This window comes from Cuculus canorus, chromosome 19 (assembly GCF_017976375.1).
Source record: "Cuculus canorus isolate bCucCan1 chromosome 19, bCucCan1.pri, whole genome shotgun sequence".
Classification (NCBI taxonomy): Eukaryota; Metazoa; Chordata; class Aves; order Cuculiformes; family Cuculidae; genus Cuculus; species Cuculus canorus.
The window spans coordinates 486733-513589 of NC_071419.1; the positions used below are offsets into that span (position 1 = coordinate 486733).

The 26857-nt window shown below is 49.9% G+C and overlaps 1 protein-coding gene across 10 annotated transcripts in view; it reads right to left on the reverse strand.

Moving 5' to 3' along the window:
* Positions 1 to 379: 379 nt before the first annotated feature.
* MVB12B (multivesicular body subunit 12B) overlaps positions 380 to 26857 on the reverse strand; it is a 63997-nt gene continuing 37519 nt past the window's right edge. For 8 of the 10 annotated variants that reach the window (XM_054083928.1, XM_054083920.1, XM_054083925.1 and 5 more), the window contains 3 exons: positions 11392 to 11447; positions 9562 to 9621; positions 380 to 5087 (listed from right to left, as the gene is read on the reverse strand). In XM_054083928.1, the coding sequence (XP_053939903.1) occupies positions 5001 to 5087; positions 9562 to 9621; positions 11392 to 11447 (203 nt within the window). In that variant the 3' untranslated portion in view covers positions 380 to 5000. Of the gene's footprint in view, positions 5088 to 7115; positions 8040 to 8141; positions 8163 to 9561; positions 9622 to 11391; positions 11448 to 26857 lie in introns of those variants that run through there. The other 2 variants (XM_054083921.1, XM_054083929.1) reach the window with 2 other exon arrangements.

Sequence of the window (26857 nt, forward strand, 5' to 3'; positions counted from 1 at the left end):
CATAACATCTGTCAGGGCACAAAGCCCAGCGCCTGCTGAAGTCCAACCCCATCGTAAGATGCATCATCTGTACCAAGCAAACCTGTAATCACATCAAGAATCAGAAGTGGTTCAAGCTGTCACAGCTACAATGGCTACACAGCATCTCAGCTCTAAAAAAGCACTGATTCCTGTCTCACCCTTCTTGATGTTCTTAACTACCTTGCAAACAGCCATGTTTGGGATCTGAAAAAGTCAACACAGTGATGGCACATAGGAAACACAGTGGCTGGTCTCAAGGGACATCCCTTTCCACGCCCAGGAGCCAGAGCTGCTGTGTTTTAAGCTTCCTAAACTCCAAATTTGAAACACAAAGCACAGAGAATAAACTGATTAAAACAAGTTTTATTTAACAAATTATATTAAGGATACAGGCTAAGTTATCACACAATGAAACTTCCCTTTGTAAAATACAGGAGCATCTAAAATAAATATAAAACGTAGTAACATTCATAAGATTAATGCACAGTAAATTCACTTTCAATAACCCAACAAAATGCATAGCATCTTAAAAAACCATTTTGCAACTGCATAAAAGGTTTCCCTCTTCCATTTGCATGACAACATTTAAAACTGTTGCTGTTAGGAAACAATTTCACAACGACTAGAACACCTAAACTGTTTGGTTTCCCTGTGTCGGATGGATCGAGCAATACCTTACCGAGCTGTTTCACAAGCTGGGGAGCGCCCTCCCCGCTGAACACTCGCGGGATTTATGGCTCAGGATAACTGACACCAGCACCGCTTGGCTGCCCCGTGCCGACAGAGATTCCCATCTGTTCGTCAAGGCTCAAAGGCTGAGGTAATTATTTGAATGCAGTGAGACGCATATGCCCGTTGGGAGCAGTGGGATTGGCTCTGGTGGACAACTCTGCCAGCACCCATGGGACGTGCTCGCTGCCATTGGCTGCACCAGGGCTGCCCTCGGCAAGTGGCCAGTGGGCAGATGTGGGGAGACAGATCTCACTTTGCCCAAGGGCAGCAGAGAAGGAAGGCCAACGGCGGACCAGTCAACTCCAAAGGTGCCGTATCTGGTTTTCCCTCCTCTAAGGAGATTTTTAGGGCCCCAAAGACAAGGAGGTGTGGATGTACACCCTTGCCCCTAGCACCCACCCAGCCCATGCCTTGCCAACGCTGGGACTTCCATCAGGCGGTGCCGTGCGCAGGTTCAGTCCTAGGAGCTCCAGAAAGCAGCAGGAGCAGGAGTGGGTATGAAACCAAGGCCACAGCTACAGCCTACAACAGCCTCTCGCTACGCAGGAGGCTCACGTGGGATTCTCACCTACAAACACCATGGGCAAACTCTGTGACAGTCACAGGGAAAAAGTCTGGCAAAGTTTATTCCTACATAACTACAGCTACGAGATGCTCCCACAGGGAAGACACCCGCTACATCTGTCCACACTTGAATTTTATCACAAAGTTCACACACTACATTACTTTCTGGACTAATTTCTTGCCTTTCCGCCATTAACACATGCGAGAGCACAGCCTGGCCTGGCTGGGCCACCAGCCACCTCAGCACACGACCTGCTCTGTGCAGCGAGAAACCCAAGAGGCAGCACGTCACTACTAATTCACATCAGGTGTATTTTACAGTAACCAAACCCCCCACTGCTGTGATCCTGTCCCTGTTGCAGGCACACAAATCTGGTGGATAATTTGGCAAATAAATTGTCCATCAGCCACAAGATCAACCTACCCAGAGACCAGTTTTGCTCTAGAAATAGAGGCAAGATAGCCAAGCACATCTGGTAAAGCTCTGCAAATCCACTTCTGTTGTTTCCATTGACTCATCCCCTCCCCTCATGCTCCTAAAGGCTTCCCCACAGCCAGGCAACATCAGCTTCAGGCTCCATGAATATTTATTGCCTGGGCCAACACCACCACAGCCACCTTTGGACAGCAAGGCAGGAAGATGCAGAGATACTGGTACTGGCTCTGGCACTTGCCAATAGGGAGGACTCGCTGCAAGGATGCAAGGACCAGCCTTGCAATGAGTTTCTGGGAGTACTAAAGTTATACAACAGCAAATAAAACCTGCCTGTGGAAATGCTGACCTGACAATCAAGACCTTGGCAATTGAGAGGTGCAATAAAGAGCTTCCTATAATTGGTGGACTGAGAAGACAACATGTACAGTCAACCACCCTGCGCCATGTGTCTCGCTGTGCTTCCAAGCACTGGCTCTGAGCCCTCTCCGCTTTGGAAATGCCCGGTTTTTGAGCTTTCCAATAGCAGGTCTGAGCACTCAGCTGGCTCTCAGCAGCTTCAGCTCTTTGCTCAAAACACTTCCATTTTGTTTGTACCACAAGAGCTGCACTTGTACTGTTCATGCCTTCACTACAGGGCATCCTTGCAGTGTGCAGCACTGAAACGCACTGCACAAGTCAACCTGATCTCTCAGTTTTTCTTGCAGTTGCACCCCTGAAGCAGCTTTGCTCGCCCAGTGCAAGAGACGGAAGAGCAAGAACTGACTACACAAACAGACCGCGGAGATTTCTCAGGTGCTTCTCTCAGCCTTACGTCCAGTCAGCATTTTGAGCCATCAAGTGTTTCTTTCAGGTCACTGAAGAGAAAGCTGAGCTCACCATTTCTAACAAGGCCGAGCAAACATAACTGTTGCTATAAATATAACAGCACCGATTTTATCTACTGGTGCTCGCTAAGCTAAATCTCACAGGAAGAGACTCAAAGCTACATGCCCATTTTTCCAAGGCGCACCCCAGGAGTGCCCCGCTCAACACGGGGCTCAGCAGCAAACAAACCTGCTCCTTGCCGAGTGCTCCAGTGGCTGCAGTCAGCCCTGCCCTTGGCAGGGGAAGACATGGCTAAAGGAGGTGCTCCTTGCAGCCCTCTCCCCATCTCCTGGTGGCTGGAAGTGCCCCGGGAGCTCTGCTAACTCTGCGCTGCCTGCCCAGCACCAGTCTGCAGCCCTCACTCCTCTACCACCAGCTCTTCACAGCTCCTTCGTCCCATGGCTACGAGGAATACACCACTGTAGACTGCTTCGACCTACCTGCAGTGACCGGTAAGCCACAGGAGAAGCAATGAATGGATGCCACGGAAAGCTACACAACAAATTACAAGCAGAAAAATAGAAAGACAAGAGATGGATGAGACGGGCACAGCACTACAGTATGGAGTGGATTTGAACTTCAAATGAACCTGAGCCGAATGACCAGGCTGCCATGGTGTGTTCATTTGTCGATGTCGGCATCATCAATCTATCCTTTGTGGAGCTTGGCAGCAAGGTCTGGCTTTGCTTTCCTGCAGGATAAATAAGAACTGAAAATGGTGCTGCAACCTCCAAGTAAATGAGTACTTCCAGGGGGTCACCCAAACCTGCAGAGCTGCCGCTTTAACACCTGCACCCAGAGCGGCCTCTGCTTTTCAAGTGCACAGCCCTGCCTTAGAGGCAGCTGGAGAAGGTGATGTACCTGACTGGAAGGAGTTGGAGCAAAGACTTGGAATACGCCTTTCGTATGTTACAGTATTTTGTGCTCATTATCTCAGCAATGCAGTATGGTGCCTTAAAACCAGAAACGAATCTTTGTACAAGAAATATCTTACATATGTACAAACAAAAAATACATGCTGACAGTACAAACCACACTGTTAGTCACCATTCTGTCTGACTAGAAAATGCAAGATCAATCCAAAGCAGTGCAAAGCAGGTCAGGGCATCCACACAGCCCAGACTGCGAGCGGCAATCCTGTTATTTGTTACTATGGGGATTGCATTTCAATAGGGTTAGGTCATCAGTATCTTACAATATAAAAAGTTGTACGTTTTAACACTTACTTAAAAAATGCCATTTTGCTACCATGATGTATCTTTGTTCTACAGCAGAGACTTGAAAAAGCAGCATGGAGTCAGATGGGCACTTCTAAATAACTTATACAGCAACAGACTTCTCCGGGACATGCACTGGGCTCGGGACTGAGCGAAGGTCAGCGATCACAAGGAGGCTGAGGTCAGGGTTTAATGCATCCCACTCTCATCCTGCACCACGTTAGAGTTCAGTGCTTCCCTGGGAGTGCCCAGGGAATAGGCACATCTCCGGATTGAGCAGCCAGCAGGGCAAATGCTAGAAAACAGGGACAGGCAGGTGACAGTGTCCTCAGCTCCGCAGGTGGCTGCGGGCAGAGATCAGCTGCCAGGGTCTGCCGGGGCTGCTGCCAGCATCCAGCCCCGAAAGAAATACAGGATGTTTGTTGTTCCAGGACCTGCCAGGCACCTGGTCACCCTGCACAAAGCAGAGGTGCTTCACCTCAGGAACCGCAGAGCAGCATGGGCTCTCTGCAAGTCCAAGCAAGTGGCCCTGACTCTGCCAGCTCACAGCAAAATCAAACGATTACAGTCTGGGGTTGATCCTGGCTGTGGAGGAGCTGCTGCATGCCCAGAGCTCAGTGGAGGCAGGCAGGGCATCCGCAACAGCTTGGTGCTGCCTGCTAGGCCAAGCACCACAAGGGCATCCTGCCACAGGGCATTGAGAGCCCATCAGCAACTCCATGCTAGCTCCGACGGGATGCCTGAGGGGTGCAATGCGGATTAATCTGCCAAATCTTTTACTCTTCCTTACTTTTAGCGCTTGCTGCTGTGAATTCTTGAGGGTCTGCGAGCTCAGGGCTTGCTGTTTGCAGTTTGTTACGGCTCTCATTTTTGTGACTGTCCTGCAGCAGGGGTTACAAAGTGGGGACAACAGAGGGGCTGTCAGGAGGCTCCTGCTCCGTACTCACGTGGAGAGGCATCTGCAGCAACAAGGTAGGGTGGACAGCTGCCGAAGGGTTGCGCAGTCCCAACGCATGGAGCAGCGTGTGCAGGAGGAGGTGGTGCAGCGCAGGGCGGGCGGTGATGGCTGGAGGAGCAGAGGTCTGCCGCGATGACCCTGGCACCACGTCCCGCGTCCCGCTCAGTAGTATGCACGCACACACCTGCTCCAGCGCCGGTTGCCCCTCTCAGGACTGCGGGACTGGTGGGCATCGGGTGGGGCTGGGCGGCAGGCGGGCCGCTGCGCTCTGCTCCGTCCGGAAGCTGTAGTCGTACTGTAGAGCAAAGTGAGACAGAGGGGACCGTGGGGCACTGTCCTATGGCAATGTGGGCCAGGGCACGCGGCCACGTAGCCAGGCTCCCCGGCCCGCGCTTGGGGCAGAACAACACAAGCAGCAGGAGGAGATGGGCCTGACAGCATCCCAAGCTGTGACCTCGTCTCCCCACCCCAGGCAGGGCTGTGCTGGCTGAGCCTATCAGCACTGCCCAACACCGAGTAATCACCTCGGGTAGGATTTGCCTTCCTCCCCTAAAACCCAGCATTAACACCAACTTGACCGCATTCATCCTGCACATAAAGCAGCTTGCCAGAACAGCCCCGCTATGCAGGCCTCATTTACGCAGGCTGGTACCATCATAATTGACTTTTTTTTGTTTGGCAAGTTGGGTGAAAATTCCTATACACTTGTCCCTGCACCCAGAAACGCCCCTGCAGCTGGCTGGACACTGCTACAGCCGATGGACATCCCTGCCACCAGCCCGGGTGGGCGCTGCAGCATGCACAGAGCGTGCTGCCGCAGTGCCATCTCGTGGCACGCCATGGGCCACATCCCAACAGCCCCAGGCCACCCTAGGTGCTGCTGTGACCCCTTGTTGTGCCATGGCACCCCCAGTGAGGCCAGGGCCATGGTGGCTCTCCTGGCACAAGTTAAGCACTGGGGCTGCCATGGGCTCCTCAGGCAGAAGCAGCACACAGTGCCGGCACGCACACTATAATGACTCTGGATATGGGTCGTCCTCCCTCAGTCTTGTCTCCTAGAGTCCTGTTTGTGGCTCCTGAGATGTAACCAACATGTTCCCCTATTTCCTTGGGCCAAGTGTGTTTGGCACCACTGCTCTCCAGCTGGCCTGGGGCATGGGACACGTTGACAGTGAGATGTCCCCAGGAACTCAGTGACTTTGCTGGAGACTGAGTCCAGCCACATGTGCAGGGACGGATCCAGACTGGCTGGCTATGCTGGGGTTGCCACAGGTTTGTCCATGGTGCCAAGACCCCTCCAAACTGTGCAAGGTCTGCATGCTTCTTGCGGAGAGATCATAGAATCATGGACCTCTCTGGGCAACCACACTCAGGAAAATATTTCTTCCTGACATCTCACCTCAATCTCCCCTCTTTCAGATGAAAACCATTCCTCCTTGTCCTATCCCTGCCCTCCCTGATCAAGAGCCCCTTCCCAGCTTTCCTGGAGCCCCTTCCAGTATAAGAAGCTGCTCTAAGGTCTCCCCGGAGCCTTCCCTCCTCCAGGCTGAACAACCCCAGGCTCTCCCAGCCTGTCATCGTACGGGAGGTGCTCCAGCCCTCAGAACATCTTCGTGGCCTCCTCTGGACTCGCTCCAGCAGATCCATGTCCCTCCTTTGCTGAGGGCTATAGGACTGGACGCAGGGTTCCAGGTGGGATCTCACCAGAGTGGAACAGAGGGGCAGAATCCCCTCCCTCGCCTTGATGGTCCCACTGCTTTGGATGCAGCCCAGGACACGGCTGGCTTTCTGGGCTGTGAGTGTCCTTTGCTGGCTCATGATGAGCTTCTCATCCACCATCAAATCCAGATGAGCTGGGCGCACTCCTCAAGCTGGATCCTGGCTGATGTGGACTTGGCCTTCTCTGCTCCAACGCCGAAACCTCCTCTCCATCCTGGTTTCATGTGTCCAGCAGCAGTGGATGAGACCACTGACCTCATCATCACTGGAGAAGTGGCTCCTCCTGCAAACGTGGCGTGAAGGCGGCACCGGCTGAGCTGCCAGAGCCCCACCGTCCTGGTCCTACTGCACCAGGAGGGATGCAAGGGTGGTGGGAGCAGAACCCCTTTGTAGACTGCGGCAGGGATCGAACCGGGGTCCCCGGGGCTGCGCCGGGGATTGCACCCGGGCCACCAGGGCTGCAGCGCGGCGCGCGGCCGGCAGACGGCGCACGGACACCGCCGCGCGCCCCCAGCCCCGCGCGCGCCCCGCGCCGCCGGCGCTCCCGCCGCCGGTCCGCCTGTCCCCCCAGCCCCGCGCCCCCACCGCCGGGGCCGCGCAGCGCCAGCCCAGCCGAGCACGCGATCACCTCATTTTTCAACACACAAACACATAAAGATGTCAGCTCAAACTGTTTACTAATTAACACTTAAAAAGACACAAATTAGATATGCGTGGCTAAGAGCAATTATAATCAAGACGAATTTCTCCAGTCATTGGGGAACTGAAAAAACGCCTAATTGCTGGAACCAATGTTTTAAAAACTGAAATCATGCCAGTTAGCAAATATGTTCATTTAAAGAACATTTCATGCGACTGCACTCGGGGGGATTGGCTGCAAACACGAGAACGAGGAGAAATATTTCTATATAAAATGAAGATTTTAAGCTCTCTTAGATTTACAACTTCTCCATTAAAGATATTTGCAAAGAGCAGCCCATTAAAACTTTCGCAGTGAAGTGAATGGCTGCCTTCCCTTAAAAGCAGCGATTAATTTTAGATTCTATTCTCTCTTTACTAATCAGACTCTCTCCAGACTTTTTGCCCAGCTGAGCCAAAGGCGGGGTGCGCTGTGCCCACCTGACGGGTGACTGTGGCGTCAGGCAACAGGGTGCCTGACGGAGCCACCGGTGGCCCCACGCCTCCACCACCCACTCTGCGATGTTCCCTACCCTGGTGCGAGGATGAACGCCTGCGCCCCGCAGGGAGAGCCAGCAGTGCCGCTGCCGGGGCTCCGCTCCTTCCAAACAGCCGCAGGAGAGCTGCGCCTTCAGCTCGCGCCTGCCTTCGCCCGCAACGCTGCGCCGCCTTCCATCCACCACTGCTGCCTGCGCTCCTTGGGGCACGGCTTCGCACCCCACTGCTGTGAGATGCCGACTCCAGGAGCAGCTGAGTGTGCGGGACAGGATTTGTGCCTTCATCGGTTTTCCGGGAAAGGCAGAGTCCCCTGCTTTGCTCGCCTGGCAGCCTGGAGGGTGGGTGCACATATCTGAAAATATGGCAACAGGGAACAATAACTCCTGGAATTCTTTGGGAATATCTTCTGCAAGCTCCAGGGAGAACGTTCTTGCTGCTTTGGAAATCCAGAAGATTTGCTGTAATGGCGCTATTGCTTGCAAGGGAAATAAAGCCATGCAGATATTCACAATATTTATATGCGCAGCTATCTATGTGCAGACAAGATGCTTCATCAAGGAATATGGGCTGCATAATTATACCTTTCATTACTCTGAAAAGTCTGTAACGGAACAGGAGGGTGTGGGGAGAGCCCACAGGTATCAACCTCTCCTCCCAAGGCCAAAAGACTGGTGCTAGCGTTCCTGCGCTCTGCAGGCCTGTGAGGGACACGGGGCAGGGCTGCACAAACCACTCCTCTGGGCAGTGCCCCGAGCTGCCGGGACCACTCGCACGCCAGGCAAAGGGCTGCAGAAGCAAATCCAAAGCCACTTCACTTCCCCTTTGTCACAATGGACCTGCTGCCCCACTTCTGGCAGGTACTCACCAGGGCCACCAGCTGTGAGCACTCCCGGCTCCCAGCACGCAGGGCCCTCGGAACAGACGCAGGCAGTACCAAACAGGAGCACGGCATGTGTGCCACGCAGCAGGACTGCAGCGCCGAGGCAGAGGGTGCTTCTGCCAGCGATTGCCCTTGTCGGGCAGCACCTTCAGAGCCACCACCGCTGCTCCCCTGGTCCACTGGCTAACTGGAAATCCATGGTCACCATCCACCTTCTGTTCAAACTCAGACAAAACTTCCAGACAGGAGAGGAGGATGGATTTAGGAAGCTGGACTCACAACTGGGGAGGCCACAAGGAGCCTGAAGTTTTGCTATGCCATCTTCTTATTCTCTGTGCCTGGTTGGCACAAGAGATATTTGTGACCCACGGTGCCTGAAGAAGCACGTGCTGCTGAGAGAATTTTCCTCCTGGTCTAAGACTTCAGCAGAGAGGCCCTCACAGAACGGGCAGCTCCTCCGCACTGCACAGCCTAGGTCATGTATGCATCAAAACACTTCCTCAGGAACACAAGGCCACCCTCGGTTTGATAGCCATTTCCTCCCCAAACTCCTGGAGAACCCACACTCACTCTGCAAGTGCAACCTGGTTTTCCCACTAACAAGTTACCAGCACCATCAAACTGCAAAACGATGAAGCAGTTTCCTGACATTGTTTAGTCAAAGGTTCCTGAGACGCAAGAAGCAACCTAACAGAGAGTCCTGTTTGTAACGTGTTTTGTTGATACATAAGAAAGGTTAAATGAGAAAGAGATCTGGAACTAAACGGAAGGCAGCAGACCTCGCCATTAGATGCAACACCTAAAGCTTCTTCACCTAGCGCAGATCACAGAGCACATCCCTAACTCTGAGCTTACTGTTTCACTCTGTGTTTATGTTACCCACCAGCAGTGACTTGGGAAAGACAAGAAGGGCTTTTCCATAGGGAAGGGATCTCACAACAAAGTGAACACAGCTCTTGTGACGCTTTTGCTTAGTGCCTGGCTGGCTACCTACCTCCTTTTCGATTTCTGCAAGGGTTTTGATTGTGATGCCCAAGAGATCAACCGGCTGCATCTGGGGAAATAAAAGAAACATGAAGTTCAAATTTAGGGATTTTTTGGTTTAGTTTAAAGTCAGCGAATACTCCATCACCAGATGTGGTAGCACCATCTGTGAAAACACATCTAAGCCTGTTTCTCCATCCACCACACAAGTGAAAAAGCAGAAGGCAGGTTGGGGTAACTGCTTTAACACCATTCTCCCTGCGCAGGGACAGCTGACACCTTGGGGTCACCTTGCACAGGTAGATCTTCAGGCACCTCCCCGCGCAGGACGGCTGTGGCTTTAACACCCTGTGGATCCCATATACAGATTATAGTTGTGAGCAGCTCCAGCTGTCAGAGCCCCAACCAAACTGACCATATGGTGGCAATGGTGTCCAAAGGATCCGATGGGAGGATTAGCATGACCTAATCTCTGCATTTGTCCTCGCAGCAGGGACTCCAGCTTTCTGGGAATAATGGCCCATAAACAACACTTTCAAGAAAGCAATGGTTGTGAAAAACCGTGTCCGGCTGCACACACAGGTTGTGTCAGCAGGAAGAAGAAAGCACAAAGTGGGAGCACAACTTGAAAAATCAGATACATCTGACGGCTCACGGTTTGCCTTAACAGCTTCTTGTAAATTCATTTTTAAAGAGACATTGGTTTAGGATGGAAGGGGTTAGGGAACTAGTAATGGGATGCTGAGCTTTTGAGCTTGGGGCCACCAACCACCACTGCCTCAGGGATGCTGCAAAGTCACTCTGAATCAGTACTGGGATCTCCGTGTTGGCTGAGCAAACCTGCCCTGCCCAGGCTCTTGGCAGCACCCTCTGCTGGCAACGCAGCACTTGGCACCAGTCAGGCAGGACACGGTGCTCCTCTTGGAGCCACACTGCCAGCACTACAGGGATGCCAAGCAGGACTCTGCTTGAGGAGTGATCTTGCTTAGAAACATGTTGTATGTGAAAATAACCCCGTCCACTTTGCTGTGGCACTTGAGACACTAGTTCAGATAACCTCCTGTTGCCAGAGGGCAACAAAAATCCTAAAATTGTTTTTCCATCCTCACACCTGATCCCTGGAACCCAGACGAGGTCCAGCTGCTGCGTCATTAGGCCACAGCCACCTCCCCAAACTGTCCCAGATAGAACTGGAAACAGGAGAGCGCAGCCTACCCGTAGACTGGATTTCGGGCAGCGTAGCCATGGTGGCCCTGCTACCCCCAGTCAGCTAGAGCCACGCATGATTCTCCTGCAAAGCCACCAGCGCCCACCAGGACCAAGTAGCTCTGTAAGATCTGGCAGATTCTCACTCCCAGGCCGCTGCCTGGCTCTGCCAGCACAGGGTGTGGAGCTGCAGGAGTCTCGTGGCTGCCTGCTGAGCCACAGCAGCTGCCGCACTGCCTGCACCATGCATTACCACAGCCTTGAACTTCTGGGATGCAAAAGCAAAGCAGTGAAGCTGACTGCGCTACACCATTGCCACGGCACGTTAAAGCTAGGACAGCCGTACAGTTACAGTTTCTTTGCAATCTATGCTAAGAAATTAGGAATGCTTCCAGCACCAGTCACATTAGCATTTCTGATTGTGATGGTGATAAAGCACTCAGTTTTAGAAGCAAACTGGCAAAAAACACTCCCACTCTTCGGATCTTCTCAAGCACTGTCTGGAGCACCCACATGTATTAGGCCCCACAACAGAACATCTCCCTGAAGTAGGTGATTTGTGCTGGTGCATTGTGATTGCTCTCTACAAAAAGATTGAATTTCAGATCCTGGGAGAAAAACAAAGGCAACTCACCCCTTCAGGAGCGCAGGCAAACTTCTCCGAAATCATAAAAGGCACTCCATCCATTGCTGAAAAGGACAAAATGAGCAGACATGTCACATTTCTAGCTGACTTCTCACATGCAACTTCACACATTCCCAGAGACCGATCAAGCGCTCATGGCACTAACACACGACTGATAGATCGCAGAAGTTACTGCCAGCCTTTTCCTTCCTTTAACCTGCCAGTGGTTTCTCTCTGCTGGAGACACAGCTGGGTCAGTCCAAACCAAACCCAGAATCCAATGAACCCTCCCTGCTCTACCCATATACAATTTCACGGTCTCAATTTTGAGTCCTCCAATTCAGTTCAGCTGCCAACACAGGAGAGTATATGAAACCGAAAACAAATTCAAACAGTGTAATAAGAACGACATTCATGTACCATGGCCAGACAGAACCATCCGAATGAAGTTGGCAGTACCTGAGCAGGACACAGAGCACACCTTGTTCAGGAGCTGTACCTCCCCGATGTGGTGCCTGGGCAGGATGGGACACACACTGGGCACCGAGCTCCCTCCCTGCCCTGGGTGCTGCCAGTTTGAACTCAACAGCAAACCACATCTAGAGGACAGAAACCAGCAGAGTAGGAGGACAGACACAAGGACACGATGGCACGTGGCAGAGCCTCGTGTCATTGGGCCAAGCTCTGTAGCACAACCTTAACCATGTCAAGAGGGTTGTTTGCCTTCATATTGTATTGTGTGTTCTTCTTAGATAGTGTAATGATGTTCAGTATTTCTGACATGCCATCACAGAGAGCCTCCCACAAGGTGTATCAGTACAAGCGAGACACTTATTTTTAAAACATGTAACTCAGCGATTTCCACAGAATACTGCAAAGGGCACATTTCCAAGGCGAGTGCAACCCCCCCCCCACTAGCTTTATTTCAGTTACACCTTACACACTTTCAGTCTTCAAATTTCAGCTCTGAAAGAAACAAAATTTTCAAACTAGATCAAATTTAAGCCCTGAAATGCCCTCAAGTAATCCTCAAACAGGGTTTTCCTTCACAAAGCATCTGAACCCACAAACCCAGCATTTCTCTACTTGCTGTACTTAACTTCCACCAGCAGCTGTGAGTTACCACATTAGTGATTTAACAAGGGTTATTTAAGAATACTTAGCATTTTACATTTGCTTTGTGTATCATTGACCTAAAAAAACCCCTCCATTGAAGTTATTTTATTATCAAAGGTGCTATGTGGCAGTCCCAGCACTACATGAAACAAAAGGAAACAGATGAAAAGCAACATCACCAAATCCAGGAAGTTTTGAACCTGAAAGACATTTGTTATCCTGACAGAAACCTGCTTTGATCAGTCACACACAGTCTTTTGTAAAGCAATTTAAAGAATACGCCACAACGAGCGCGTACGTTCCCCCGGCAGCCCCTTGATGGCCTGCCTCCAGCCGTCCTTTGGTCCTCACCCGCTCCAGCCCTCCCGGAGCTCAAAACTACAGAGCTAAGCAGCAGATGAAAACAGGGTGTGCCAAAGGCTCAGCAGCGCAATTAGCACTCTCCTAAACAAACGAGCTTCAACAGAGCTGTAATTAAGCAGGCCTGTAATTAAGTATATGCCCTTTATCATAACGATCATGCTTAAAAGTGGCATGATGCATGGAAGTGTGTTATTAATGCTGCACTCCCCAAGCGCAGGAGCGCGCAGAGGAACCAGCGTCAGGCCCATCACCAGGCTGCTGCGAAAATACTTTAGGGGGAGAAATCAGAAAACAACACACTCATTCAATGGCTCTTTTCACAGCCAGGCACCAGGAGTCACGAGGAATTAAATACCCACCAATTCAGAAGACTTTACACAAGCAAAGCGCCGGGCTGCCCTGGCCACCTGCACTGGCGCTGGGAGGGCGGCAGCCTTCGCCCTTTTGCCGGGCACCAGCCTGCAGGCAGGAGCTGTTTGAGCATGAAGAGGCTGCAGGCAGACAGTGGGGACCCGTCTGAGAGACATGCAGAGCGGCCACTCGTCCCTCGTCTCTGCTTCCAGGCTGAACAATGGCCCTGGCTGAAGTTAACACTTCTGAGACTATGTCTCCCACCTCAGCCTTGGAGGTGCTGCCAGCTATCCCGCAGCACTAGCCGCAGGGAGAGAGACTTGAGGCTACTGCCTCCTAGGAAGGGCTTCCTCTCACTCAAAGACTTCAAGGGTGAAGCACACAAATTCCTTTTAGGAGTGTAATTCCAGTGCCATGGTGGGGCTGCACATGTGCAAGCTCACGCATGGAGCTCGTGTGGGCTGAGCCCTTAAAAACACTCTCTCGACACACACCAGCTTTCCAAGACCTCACGGAAGAGGGAAGGAAGCAACCACAGGGAGTGATCTCCAGGGCCAAGCATCCCCAGCAACAGGCAGAGAAGAGCTGCCATCGCTGCACCGCAGGCCAACAGGGTGTCCAGCACTGGGCTCTGGGCACAAGCGTCACTGCTCCTGCCTTGATCTGCTAGGCACCACGGACTGCCACTTGCAGCAGCCACTTAATTTCATAATAAAATTAAATGAAACCAGAACTGTAAGAGGCTTTTAATTCCATGTCCCCTGTTCTGATGTTGTGCTGTAAATAAACAGCAGCAGCAGCCTCCAATTCCTCCCTTTTTCCTTTTTTGTCTACTTCCCCTTCTGCTTTGGAAGGATTCCTGGCAGTCCCTGCTGAGCAGGTCACCGGGCTGAGCTTCCGCCCGGTGTTCCCACGTTCATGGGCAGCATCAGAGCTTACCAGTCAGGCTCTGTCCCAGTGCTGCTGCTCTTGCTTTAGTATGGCCAAGAGCAATTAGATGCTCCTTGACATCAGTTTGTGCTATGTTTGAGATGAGCAGACAGCAACATAGAGCGATGTACAGAGCAGGTGCTGGCAAATGGCAATGTACAGCTCTCTTTCGAAAGGCGACCTGAACTGACTCAGAACAAAAGAGGTGGGCGAGGTTCCATTTTTACAGCAATCCCACCAGCAGCGTTACTCCCACCACGACATGAGTAACCTCATGCATTGACCTACAGAGACTTTAACATCTTCAAAAGCCTGTAACTTCTAAAGAGTTAAGACCTATAAAATGTTTGCAGCTTGCAGGTTTCACTTAAAGCCTCCCTGCACAGGTAGGCAGAGCTGCTCTTGCCCTGCACAGCTCTCAGCAGGATTGCCATCCTCTGGCACCTTCCCAAGGCTTCCCCAGCCCTCGGGCAGTTGCAGCTCCCAGCCCCACACAGGGAATCACCTTTGCACACAGAGCCAGCCTCACTGCCGGCAGCACCAAGGCTGGCACCGAGGGGCTGAATTCAAAAGGCAGCAGGGTCTCCCCACGCAGCTACACCCAAGCACCCAGAACAGATCAGAGAGGGGCAATGGAACAAAATAAAAAGGCAGTTCAGAAAGGATGAGGTTTTCCATGGCTGCTTGGTGTCTCCCAGGAGCAGCTCCTCCCTGGGGTTGCACCCAATTAGCTCAGTCTCCACAATTAGATATGAGAGTTTAAAGGAGCCAGTGGCCAGAAAAGCTATCCTAAAACCCAACCCCGAAGGACAGTGTCCTGCAAAACCCTGACGGCAGCCAGGAGGAGGCTGGACCCCAAAAGGGCACCAGCACTATGCTCAGTCGGTGCAGGACCACCACAACACCCCACCAACCTCTAACCAGTGGCTTCTGCTTCATTAGGATTTACGAAAAGTTACCCTCAGCCCTCACAGGGCAAGCCACAAAGCTGTGCGCTACAAATACAATGGGTTAGCTCGCTCAGAAATTCTCCCTTTAATCTGAAAAGGGACTGTCACCCTCCTCTAAGCACACGGTAGACACCGCCTTCTGTGCTGCAGACTCCAACTGAATCTCAGTTGTCAAATTAGTAATTCATCTTCCTTGAATAACTATATTTTTAGCAAAGCTACCAGATTTAAACAATCAGACCTGCCAATGCTCCCCTAATTTAGACATGCTGATGAACTTTCAGAGCAGCATCAGCTAACATAATGAGTTTCTGGATGACAAAGAACTTCAGACCACAGTTCTCTACACTACCCAGCATAATAAGCACTTGTTCTTTTCGACAATGCGCACATAAAAGAGGAATCTAAATAATAATTGCTGTAATTATCTTTAAAAATATGTGGTGATTAATGGTGATTATGAAAATCTGTATAATTGTTCATTGAAGTCTCCAACGATCATACACTTTCTTGAAGCAGCCATTAAATGAAGAACTTGAGAACATAAAAAGCATCAAAACTCTAGCCAAGCTCCTGGCCACTGGAACCATGTGAGGACATGGTCGCACACACGCCCGGCTTGGCCTTCCCCCCCCCGCCCATGGAGTCTGCGCAAGGTTCCAAGATGTCCATGATGCAACACACATGTCATTGCGGTTCAAAGCACGAAGTTCAACCTGTTATTTATGCAAATAATTAATTACTCTTGTATCCAACCAGCAGTTTGTCATGACACATTAATGACTTGATAGACTTCTATGAACTAGTGAACACAGGACAGCAGAGCTCTTTTATCGTCATTTAATTTAAAAACGATCCTGAGTGAAATTATCCAGTCGTGAGTGATGGAAGCATAAAGAACAGACTCAGCAAAGCTTCTTTTGGATCATTGCTTTATTAATGGTAACGTCAGGGAAATGAAAAATGCTAACATTGTCATATTTAGCTCCTGGGTACAGATGAATAGCTGCCTCGGAGCTCGGCGAGCTCCGTTTGCACACTGCAGTGAGCGCTAATTCTTCACACCACTGTTGTGGGGATGCACAGCTACAGAAGGGTTTATACACATCAACTCCCAAGGAAATAACAGCTGTTTCTGCATTTAAGTTCTCACCATAAGCTTTTACAGCTTTGGATTTCTTTATTGCTATTATTGCATGGCCTTTTACACTTGAATTTTCAGCTGCTGATATTAAAAATATTTAAATAAGTAAATGCCTTGCAAAACACTTTCCTGCATGACTTTGAAAATTAGGCATTGCTAATCCAAACCAACAAAAAACCCGACTGCTAAATGTTCTGTTGCCACCTTTAACATTCAAATGATCCTAGATTTTAGAAATGGTTTCAATAGCACTGCAGAAGCCTTCAGATTTTCCCAACCTCAACCGCTAACAGAGTGTTTATGTTTTACCAAGATGAATTTCTCATAAACCAGCCTACAGCAATGCCATAAAACCAGCAACGCTCACCTGTTTAGAGAAAACTTAATTTTCAGCTAAATGACAACCACGAGAAATATCTCCACGTTTCACTCAAGAACTTGGAAGTGGGTGAGAATATGGGGTCTGGCAGGAAGTGCGGGCACAGCAGTGCTGGGAGCAGGCAGCTGGGGTTAGACCAGAGGGAGACGCACGGCCCTGTCCACCAGAATAGCTGAACCGAAGAAGCTATTCATCTGTACCCAGGAGCTAATTATGACACCAAGGGTGCCTGCCACAAGAGCCGCTGCCCCAGCACACAGCCCAGCCTGGTGCAGGCACAAGGGCCCTTCCAACATTTCCACGTGAGTGAGAAAGTGCAAACCACGTGCAGCCCAGTCTTGTCCCCCAGGCCAAGGAGGACAGCAGGAGACAGCTCTGGCCACCAGAATTGGTGCCTTGTGCGGGGTGAGGCTGTGCCTCAGCCATGGAGTCACCCCAGAGCAGACAGAGATGGGGAATATCCACCTTCTGCAATACGGCTGCTACCTCAGGGTGACAGTGCTACACTGACGACTTTCCAAGGAACAGGACCAGGACTTTTCAAGCCCTTGCAGGCTGCTGGCTCTGACACTAGCATGGCCACTCATGACTAAGGTTTCTGCCGGAGTCTCCTGCCTCGCTGTGGGCAGCTGGTGAGATGGTGTCATGCTGGACCGGCTCAGGTGCTGTGTGCAGAGGAGCTCTGGGACACCTCAGGCAAGGACCAGGACATCTCCCCCTCCACGCCCCCTCACACCACGAACACCTCTCCGCTTCCCACCCAGTGCCCCGGTGCCGAGCCCTGCGCACCTGAGCCTTGCAGCCACCTGCGCACAGGACACCTGCACGAACCTGGGCACATTATACGACCCCAGTACAGGGGGAAGTCATGCATGAGCATGGAGAAATGTTCCACAGCAGCCTGCAGCGCATCAAGGGGGTGTGAGCTTTCCCAAAGAAACCACACTCTCTGTAATGTACAGCTAAGCCTCCTACTTCTGTATTTCTGTACACAGCGATTTAAACAGCAGCCTGAATAGTAAACATGTGTGTGTGCTCTGTGCTACCGTGCACCAAGCCCCAGATGGAACACCACCGCTCGGCAGCTCCAAAGCACTAGCGATAGCAAAACCTCAGGGGGGAAACAAAAGCAAACTCTCCCGTGAGCTCCTGCCAAGCCAGTCGCAATTGGGAACACCACGACCGCTCAGCAGCTCTCCAGCTGCAGACACCACCCCCAAAACGCACCCATTTCTCTAGTTAATAAAGTCCCAAATACTAAGACATTGAGCCCCTTTCCAGCCTACTCAGGACCTCTGAGGTGAGGAGCGGGAATGCAGAGCTGCCCCAGCGCAGCCGCCATTCCGCGACAGCCCAGCCACAGCCGCTGGCGGCTCCAGGACATATTGCAGGTTGTGTTGCTGCACGGACTTGCCATCTGTGCTGTTCCCACAGAGGCCGCCTCTGCCGGCTGTGCTGAGGGGACTGGTGGGCTGCCGGCCCTGTGCGGCCCCTCGTTAGTTGAACGTGCTGATGAGTGGAGACCAGCACAGCTGGGATGGTCTCATGCTCCGCTCCATGAGCGGCAGTGCAGCGCAGACTCTGCCTGTGCCCCCGGCTCCAGAGGCGCCCACGCGCAGGGCTGCGGGTCGCAGCCTCTCCCCTTGCCCAGCTCCACCGAACTGGCGTGACGCCCCCAGAGCACTGCACCCTGCTCCCCAAGGAGCAGGACCTCGCAGCAGGGTGCTGCCGTGAGGAAGCGGGAGCCTTGCCCAGCTGGGAAGACCCTAGCAACATCAAACCACACTTGGGACAGTAGAGCAAGGGCCTCCCGGGCTGTGGAAGGAAACCTCCACAATGGGAAAGGTTTACAGCTTTCCTGTTCGTCTTGAAATGACTGATTAAAAAAACAGACCTGGATTGAATTTTCATTTTTGATAATTTGATTGTCAGCCTTGATTTTCTCCGTTTCCTGCACAGCTCATGACACCGCTCAATTAATTCTTTACTGCTAGATCAAGCTACAAAAACACTTGAGAAAATACTCCTGGTTTTGATTATTCTTTTTTAACTAAACTGAAGGTTAAGTGCTGTGTGGCGGTGGCTGAGTGGTACCTCAGCACTGCGGCCGCATCAGCGCCAGGGAACATGGAGACACTTCAAACGAGCTCCTCAAATTGCAAGTGTTTAGGAGCTCTTGATTTTATTATTTTTTAATAAAACATCTCCTTTGAAGTCTCTGCACCACACTAAACTTCAAAGATCACACCTAAGCATGTGCTACTTTCAAGCATCAACCCTTAATTAATTAGCCCAGAGCAGAGACAAACCAGGGCCCTCGCGCAGGGCTGTGGCAGGGCTGAGCAGGGCTCGCTGGTGGACAGGGCGGCGAAGCGCAGGCTCTCACTGCTCTGGCCTCTGCGCATGGGCCACCGCGCTGAAGAGAAACACAGACACTTTCCAATTACTTTCAGCTCTGGCTGTAATGACAGACAGACTCCATGGAAGTCATTAAACGCGTAATGTCTGTCTGCAGCAGCGAGGCGGGGAGGCACAGGCGGGCAGGGCTCAGGCTGGAGCGAGCAGTTGCAAAAAGCATCTCGGGAAGCACCCACAATAGCGGCAGTGTTCCCTGGCTGGTGGCCATAAATTTCTCCCTCTTGATGAGAGAAACATCCTGTTGGGTAACGGCTGCTTCCTTCCAGCGCTGGTATTTTCTGCATTTGAGCCATTTCGATTCTGCGGGGCAGGAGCCGGGTACGTTAAAGGAACACAATGTGTTTTGTTACGGGATCTGGCCTTGGAAGCTTCCATTTCCCTCTGCTGAGACACCTACAGAGCGGCGAGTTTGTACAACAGGGCCAGGGACATCGTCACTGCCAGGGTATGGGATTCCTGGCTCAAAAACCTCTCTGGCCAGGGGCCAGGGCACCAAGCAGTAGCAGACACTGACACTTGCAATGACGGCTGCGATCTTGCCTGGCACCAGCACTGCGTGACCTCCAGCTGTGCCCTGTGTGACCAACATCTGTCCCACATCTCCCTGGGGAGATGAGGGTGGACAGCACCCTCTCTTAACATGGTTTTCTTTTAAAGGACTCTAGTTTTTTAAATACACAGCAGCTTTTCGCTTCCAATAAAAGCAGGGGAAAGAATCATGGAGTTATTAAAGTTAGAAAAGACCTCTAAGCTCATCCAGTCCAACTGTCAGGCTGACCCCACTGTGCTGAGTAAACCATGTCCCAAAGTGCCACATCTATACGCTTTCTGAACCCCTCCAGGGACGGTGACTTCACCACTGCCCTGGGCAGCCTCTTTCAATGATTCATCACCCTTTCAGTAAAGAAATTTTTCCCAATATCCAATCCAAACTTCCCTTGATGCCACTTGAGGACATCTGCTCTCATCCTATCGCTCATCATTGGGAGAAGAGACCAAAGAAGATGGATCAGCCATACTGAAAGCACCATATTTCCCATACCACAGGCACCTCAAGTGTGAATGGAAAGCAGAAACCCATCAGGACCCTGAAAAACAGACACGGGACTCCCATCTTCTGCCCAGGAGCTCACTGGCACACAGAACACAAGCTCCTACCATCCAGGGATGTGACGCTTATCCAGTCAGCAGAGCCTTGACAAGGACCCAAAGTTGAGGTCACCCAGCCGCAGGAGGTACCCGTGAGGGAATGGGAACCGAAACAGCTTGGGAGGTTTCCTCGTCCTCCCAACCACCAGACCATAGAGCCAAAAGCTCTTCTGCAGGAGGAGATCCACTGTGCCACTGCACAACCATTCAGGATCCAGATCTCTTAATGCAATTTAATTCTTAAGTGCCCATAGCCATTAGTGGAGCCACATATTTTCATCAGGTAAATTTCATTTGCATATGCAAATTATATCTAAATACACTGCACCATTAATATGATCACTAATTACATAATAATAGTCACCAATCTCCACACAGATCAAACTTAGACTTTTGTAGCTATTAAGGAAATTGTGCTTTGTAATTAAGATAATCCTCATTTCCAGATGCTAATTAACTATATAATAATTAGCTTCTTTTGCTAATGCAAATTAAGTATTTTCATCCTTATTGGTAAAAGAGTTGCTTATCACTTAAAAAAAGAGACAACCTAGAAATAATCCCTCCTCCCCCTTAAAGGTGAAGAGGTAGCTCCATTTTTATCAGTCTCATTTGCGAATGCAAATTAGCCCCGATTAATCAAGTCACAGATAAATGTGCTCATCTCCTCGCACGGATGGCTGCCTGGAGCTTTTCTCCTGCCCAGGGAGGACGAGGACCATGGGAACACCCAGCCCAGCACGGCTCCTCTCCTACCAGTGCCGAGGGGCTCAGAGCACAGGGAGCAGCAGCTGTGGGACATGGAGCGACCCAGCCCGGGGAGCACCCCGAGCCAGCATCGTGACAGCACACGGCCTGTGCCACAGCGCTGCCTGAGCTGCCGTGGTGTGGCGGTGGGTGCGAGGCTGGCTGGCACTGATGGAAGTCAACCCGGCAAGGAGCCGTGCTGACAACCAGCCCAGCCGCCTTGGCAGGCCACAGCCTCGGCTGCAGCGCATCCATCATCACCTAAACCAATCCACCCGCGCCACACCACCATTTGTCATTAATTATGCTAATCAGCAAACCATTACTCTCCGATGACACCACAGCACTTATTAGCTAGTTACGGCTTTTCAAAAGCACGGCTGATTGTGTATTCGAGCGCCGCGCATACATTAGCCTACAGGGAAGAAATGTCCAATTATGAAAAGAAGAAATTTGCTATTATCTCCTTCTAACAAACCAATTTAGTAATTATAAAAGTCTCTGAACTCAGAAGGATTTTTTAAGAAGAGCTGAGTGATGAAACTGGAGAATTTTGTTTGCAATAACTTTCAGAGTTGGAACTGGAGCGACAAGAGGGGAATGAACAGCTTTTATTACCATAATTACAATCCTTGCATCTTAACCTCAGATGATCAGAAAGCGAATTTATCTAACAGCACAGCTGTGTTTGGCTCTTGCCCTAAGTTATCTGAGTTATTTGTTTTAGTGGAGGCAGAACCAAACCTGCCAAACACGCTACAGACGCTCACACAGGCCTAAGCTATTCTCAAGGTGCCATTTGGACCATGCACACCATTTGATGAGTTCTGCCCTGCTAAGCTGTTGCACACCCAGGAAACGAGGCATGATAAGCGGGTCCAAAGGTCCTGGCCAGGCCCAAGTGCCACGTGCTCGAGAAGCGTCCAAGGAGCGTGCAGTGGCAAAGCAAGGACACAGCCTAGCGCTCGTGGAGCTGAGCAGCAGGAGAGGGTGGCTGAAGACTCGGCTGAACAACAGCCTTGTCGGAGCATCCAATTCATTTACAGTCCCTAAGTTGTTGTGCTCACTGCGAGAGCAACACCACTGGCTTTAGAAGCTTAATATATGTTAAGAGCTCATTAATATCATCAGAGTAAATGGGCCTATTAAAACATCTTTAAGCAATATCTGAACATAAATCTCCCTAAACTATATTTAATGACTGTACTTAAGATACATTACATGCAAGCCTTAATGAGACATTAGATAGCGTTTTGAAGATTAAAATTAGAGAATCTGTATAAAGTCTGTCCACTTAATGTAGCCTTAAGCTACACTGATGAAAAGCATTACTACCAAATTATTACTTCATTAGAACAAATATTTTCTAATCATTTCTGATTTATACCATTAGTGGTCTCCACACATGTTATTCATATATATAAGAATACACACAAAACAATTTTCTAGTTCCACAGGAGACAGCAGAAATTTTGAGCTTTCTAATGGCTGAGTTAATTACCTGTCTTTTTTCTGTTGAGTTAAAAATAAGCACTCTCTGAAAAAGTCCATTTACTGCATCCCTACTTCTCTAATTTAGCCGGAGATTTTAATTCCATTTAACCACAAGGTCATTTCTCAAACACGTGCTGGTTTCCTTTGCCCAGATGAGTAAAATGTTGGGATTAGGCCCCTGACTCTCCCTTCAGCCCCTCCACGAGGTCCAAGCATGATGGCCCAGACCCCAGCATGAAGCCCATCGCAAGGGATGAGCAGAATCCTCGCTCTGCAGTGCTGCACACTGCTTGTTGGGAAGGAGAGGGAGGGGAATGGAGCCAGCTCAGACCAGCCCGCGTCACAGCACGAGGGATGTAACACAATGCCAGAATTAACCAGGGCCCAGGGTTACTCCAGACAAACCCATGGCAGCACCTGAACGGAGTTGGGACCTGACCTGGCATGGCTAGGACGGAGAGGCAGTGGGACGCTTTCTCCAACACTGAGCCACCGCCAAAATGAATCGCAATCACCTTATTAGCAAGCGGGCTTTAAGTGTGGTTTATTTTGTATAAACAACTTTTCATTAGATAAATGAAGCCCAACAACCTTTATAAATGTTTTCAATTATGGAATGATGCCACTGAGATATCCAGGTGACAATAATCAGGGAAAACACCAGTGACACCTCCTGACAGGAGTCAGTGTGTGCTGCCTGGACGGCTGCTCCTCCCCATAACCAGATCCAAGCCACACCGCTCATTATAAAAAATCCTCCTTTATTAGATGGAATCTGTCGCAATAAGACTATTTTCATCTGCTCTGCCCAAGTCTTCTATCCAAAAGAGAGAACATCTCATTGTAACAATTTTGCATTTTTAACTGTGCAAATTAAGCATTCTTCATAAATAACAGCCTGGTTTTCTGCACTAGAACTCCTTTTTATTAGCAGCACAGTAACGAACAATGAGTGATGTGTTCTATTATTCTTTGTCAAATCACAGAAAGCTACATTAGAATAACTCTGCTGGTCAATGTAATATAGTAGATTAAATTCAACTTCTGTGCAAAAAAACACTGTAAAACAGCGTGATAAGGCTATAAAAAATTTAATTTTACTCCAAACTCCATCAGAAAAAAAAAATGGTGTGAAAAGTAATTTTGCATAATCAGTACACGCCATCTGGAACAATTAACCGATTTCTATAGAACTATGAGGATCAGTCATATCTGCTTATTAAAGATCAGAAATTATACAAGTAATAAATCCTTGAAAAAACTAAGCGTACTCCCGCCTGTCAACGCTATTTTAACTTCAAATACTGAAGAACGCCTGATAAGGCTGAAAAGAAGAGATTAATATATGCAAATTACATCCAGCATTTAAAATCCCCAACAACTGTCTCCGGTTTTCTGTCCCTTATTGCTGCCTTTATGTTTTATTCATACACCAACTCACCTGTCACTTTATAAGCTATAATATTATGGGGGTATTATTAAACAGCATAAAGCCATGCTTTAATTGGAAAGCTTCATTGCATTTTCCAATTATTTGGAGTAAATTAAAAGCAGATGCACATAGTTTAATAAGGAGTCTAATATCAGTTCCGGGAAATCAAAATTCATTGTCATTACTGTGCCGTGATAGTTTTGCAAACTGTACTGAATTTCAGAGGTTTTGAAAAGGAAATCTGTCTATGCAATCTGCTAATTGTCGTTCGGTTAATAACTGTTTAAATATCCAAACCACAGAGTGGCTTCCTAGCTAAAAAAAATTAAACTATGGCACTCGGAAAAGCAAAACAAATAGAGCACAGCCCGCCCTAAAGGTTGTGCTCCTCCAGCAGCCGACACAGCACCCACCGGCTTGTCCTCCTCCATGCTCCCGCACCAATGGCTGCTGTGCATGCAGAGCAGGGGTTGAGCAGCACCCTTGCTTGGCAGGGCTTCACAGCATTGCTGGGGTCACCCCAGGATCACCCTCCCTCAGGACATGGCCCTGCTCCGGCCACGCTGCTTTTGGATGCCCTCTGCGCACTGTGCCAGCTCAGAACTGCTGGCGTCAACGCCACCGGGACGGGAGTGTCCCTGCCATACACCTGCTCATACATAATTCACAGCACCAGGGCAGGAGCCGGATAATCCTCTCAGCAGAGATCAACAAGCAGCTTCCTTGGAAGTTGACATGCGATCTGAGAGAAACGGGTGAAGTCTGTACGCCTGGTACGCTACAGCAGGAGAAAGCACGACTTCCCGTGCCGGCCTGCAGCTCCATGGGGCAGCCGGGATGCTGCAGGAGAGCAGCACCACAGCTGGAGCTGTCACGCTCTTGTACAAGCACACCCAAGTGAGATGATGGAGATGAAGAATGCCACTTTGGACGACAGCAGGTTAATCAGAAAATCACACGTCTGACAAATGACGGAGGCAGCAGAGCTCAGGGCTTCATCTCTCACTGCTTGGGCCGAGCCCGCCTGAGCGCAATGCTGGTAACGCAGGGCAGAACGCAGCAGCAGTGAGCGGCAGAGAATCCCTGTACCGCGGAGGAGCTTATTTAATAAGAAATACACTTTTCTGAATCTCATTAAATACAGTATTAAGTAACACCTACATTTCCCTTTCTGAAATACGCAGTTGCAGCATTTTATATGAGACTTCAGTCTCCCTGAACTGCTGGATATTAATAGAGTCTTTTATTTGGGATTATCCAGGTCTCTTAGTCCAAAGACTGGAAACTGCAATAGGGTGAAGAACAGGCTGACTTTAATCTCAGCCTCAGTAAAGAGCTTTCAATGCAGAATAAAGCTTGTGTCACAAGTTGTCTGCATTTTTGACCATCCTGATTAAAATTCAGTGTCACAAAAAAATAAATCGAGTTCTGCTTCTGTTCTTGAGAAGCACAGAGAACGTGCACATGGGAACATGGATCGACAGGAAAATATAGCACAGGGTCTCCCCCTGAGCAAGTGGAGCATACTGAAAAGCAAAAACATAGGCAGGTATGGCAAAACCACGAGAAACTGTGCTGGAAGATGAAGATAAAACCAATTCCTGTGCAGTGATCCAAAAAACAGCATCTCTCTTTTTTTTCAAAATTACCTGTTTTAATAAAGCAGACATACTGTGCCAAGTGAACCATTTAATTATCTGCAAAAATGAAGCAGCAAAACAATAGTTTGCCAAAATAAATGACTAACCTCTGATTAAAATGTCTGTCCTCATTACATACAGATAAAAGATACACCACCTTTTAAAGAAACGTACAGAGAGGAGAAGCGAGCAGCAGCCGTGATGCAGATACCCTGACATTTTGCCACACGAAAGGTGCTGACAGGCGGGCACTGAAATGTAACAAAATCTTTAACTTTTCTTCCAATCTAGAATGACCTCTGAAAGATTTCTTTTGTAATTTGAGAAAAAAAAAAAAAAAAAAAAAAAGAGGGTCCAAGCAGTGAGGCATTCCCGAAGCAATGGCCAAGCCGTGGAAACACCAGCTTGCAGCCCCTAATGCTGCAGGCCTCAGCCACCGCCCCAGCCACACGCTGGCATTCCAGAGCAAAACTCACAGCTATGCCGAATAAACTGATGGAGCACCAGAGCAGAGGAAGGAATCTGGAAGCAAACTGCTGCCATAGGAGCCGCATGTGACATAAACGCGCCCAGCAAAGCTGCCCAGACAAATTACAACTCCCCCCCACCATGCTCCCTGCTATCCTACACAGAAAATCCACTCTGTTTCCTCTGCAGGAATCCTCTGGCTTTGATGTTTTTTCAGATCATTAACATCCACTTCCACTCTCCTTGCTGCCTCCAGAGACCTGGATTACAAACAAGCATGGGATGCACACAGCTCTGAGGGTGTTTCCACAGGAGCACCCCCTCATCCCAACCGGCGCTGCGGATGGCCCCCCGTTCGCCCTCCCCTCGATGCCCCAGCTGGACTCCAGGCTGAGCCCTGTGTCTCCTCCACAGCACAGACCCGGTTCCAGGACACCACTGCCGCTCCAACTGACCTCCTGCTGGGGAAGTTTGCTTGGGCGATGGAGATCAAACCCAGACTAGAACCTCCACTTTCCAACGTTTCCCTCTTGCAACCACATCGCCCATGTGCCCGCCCCAAGTCATGGCACCACCACAAACCCACCTTGGCACCCAGTCAGACCACAGTGTTTGTTCTGGCCTTCCTACGCAGTGCCTCAACAGGAAATAAATAGTTAAATAAAATAAAGGAACAGTTACACAGAAATTGTAATAATAAACAACCACTCTATGATTTAAGTAAATATTTCCCTCTAAGTTAAAATGTTAAGGTAATAAATATCGGCACACAATTCCAAAATAAACAAATCAGAGCCAGGGAGAAAGCACCACCTGTCGGAGCTGCCCACAAAAGCCTCCTTCTTTGCAGTGAGCTGGCAAACGCGCATTGGTCAACGGTGGCAGCCAGCTGCG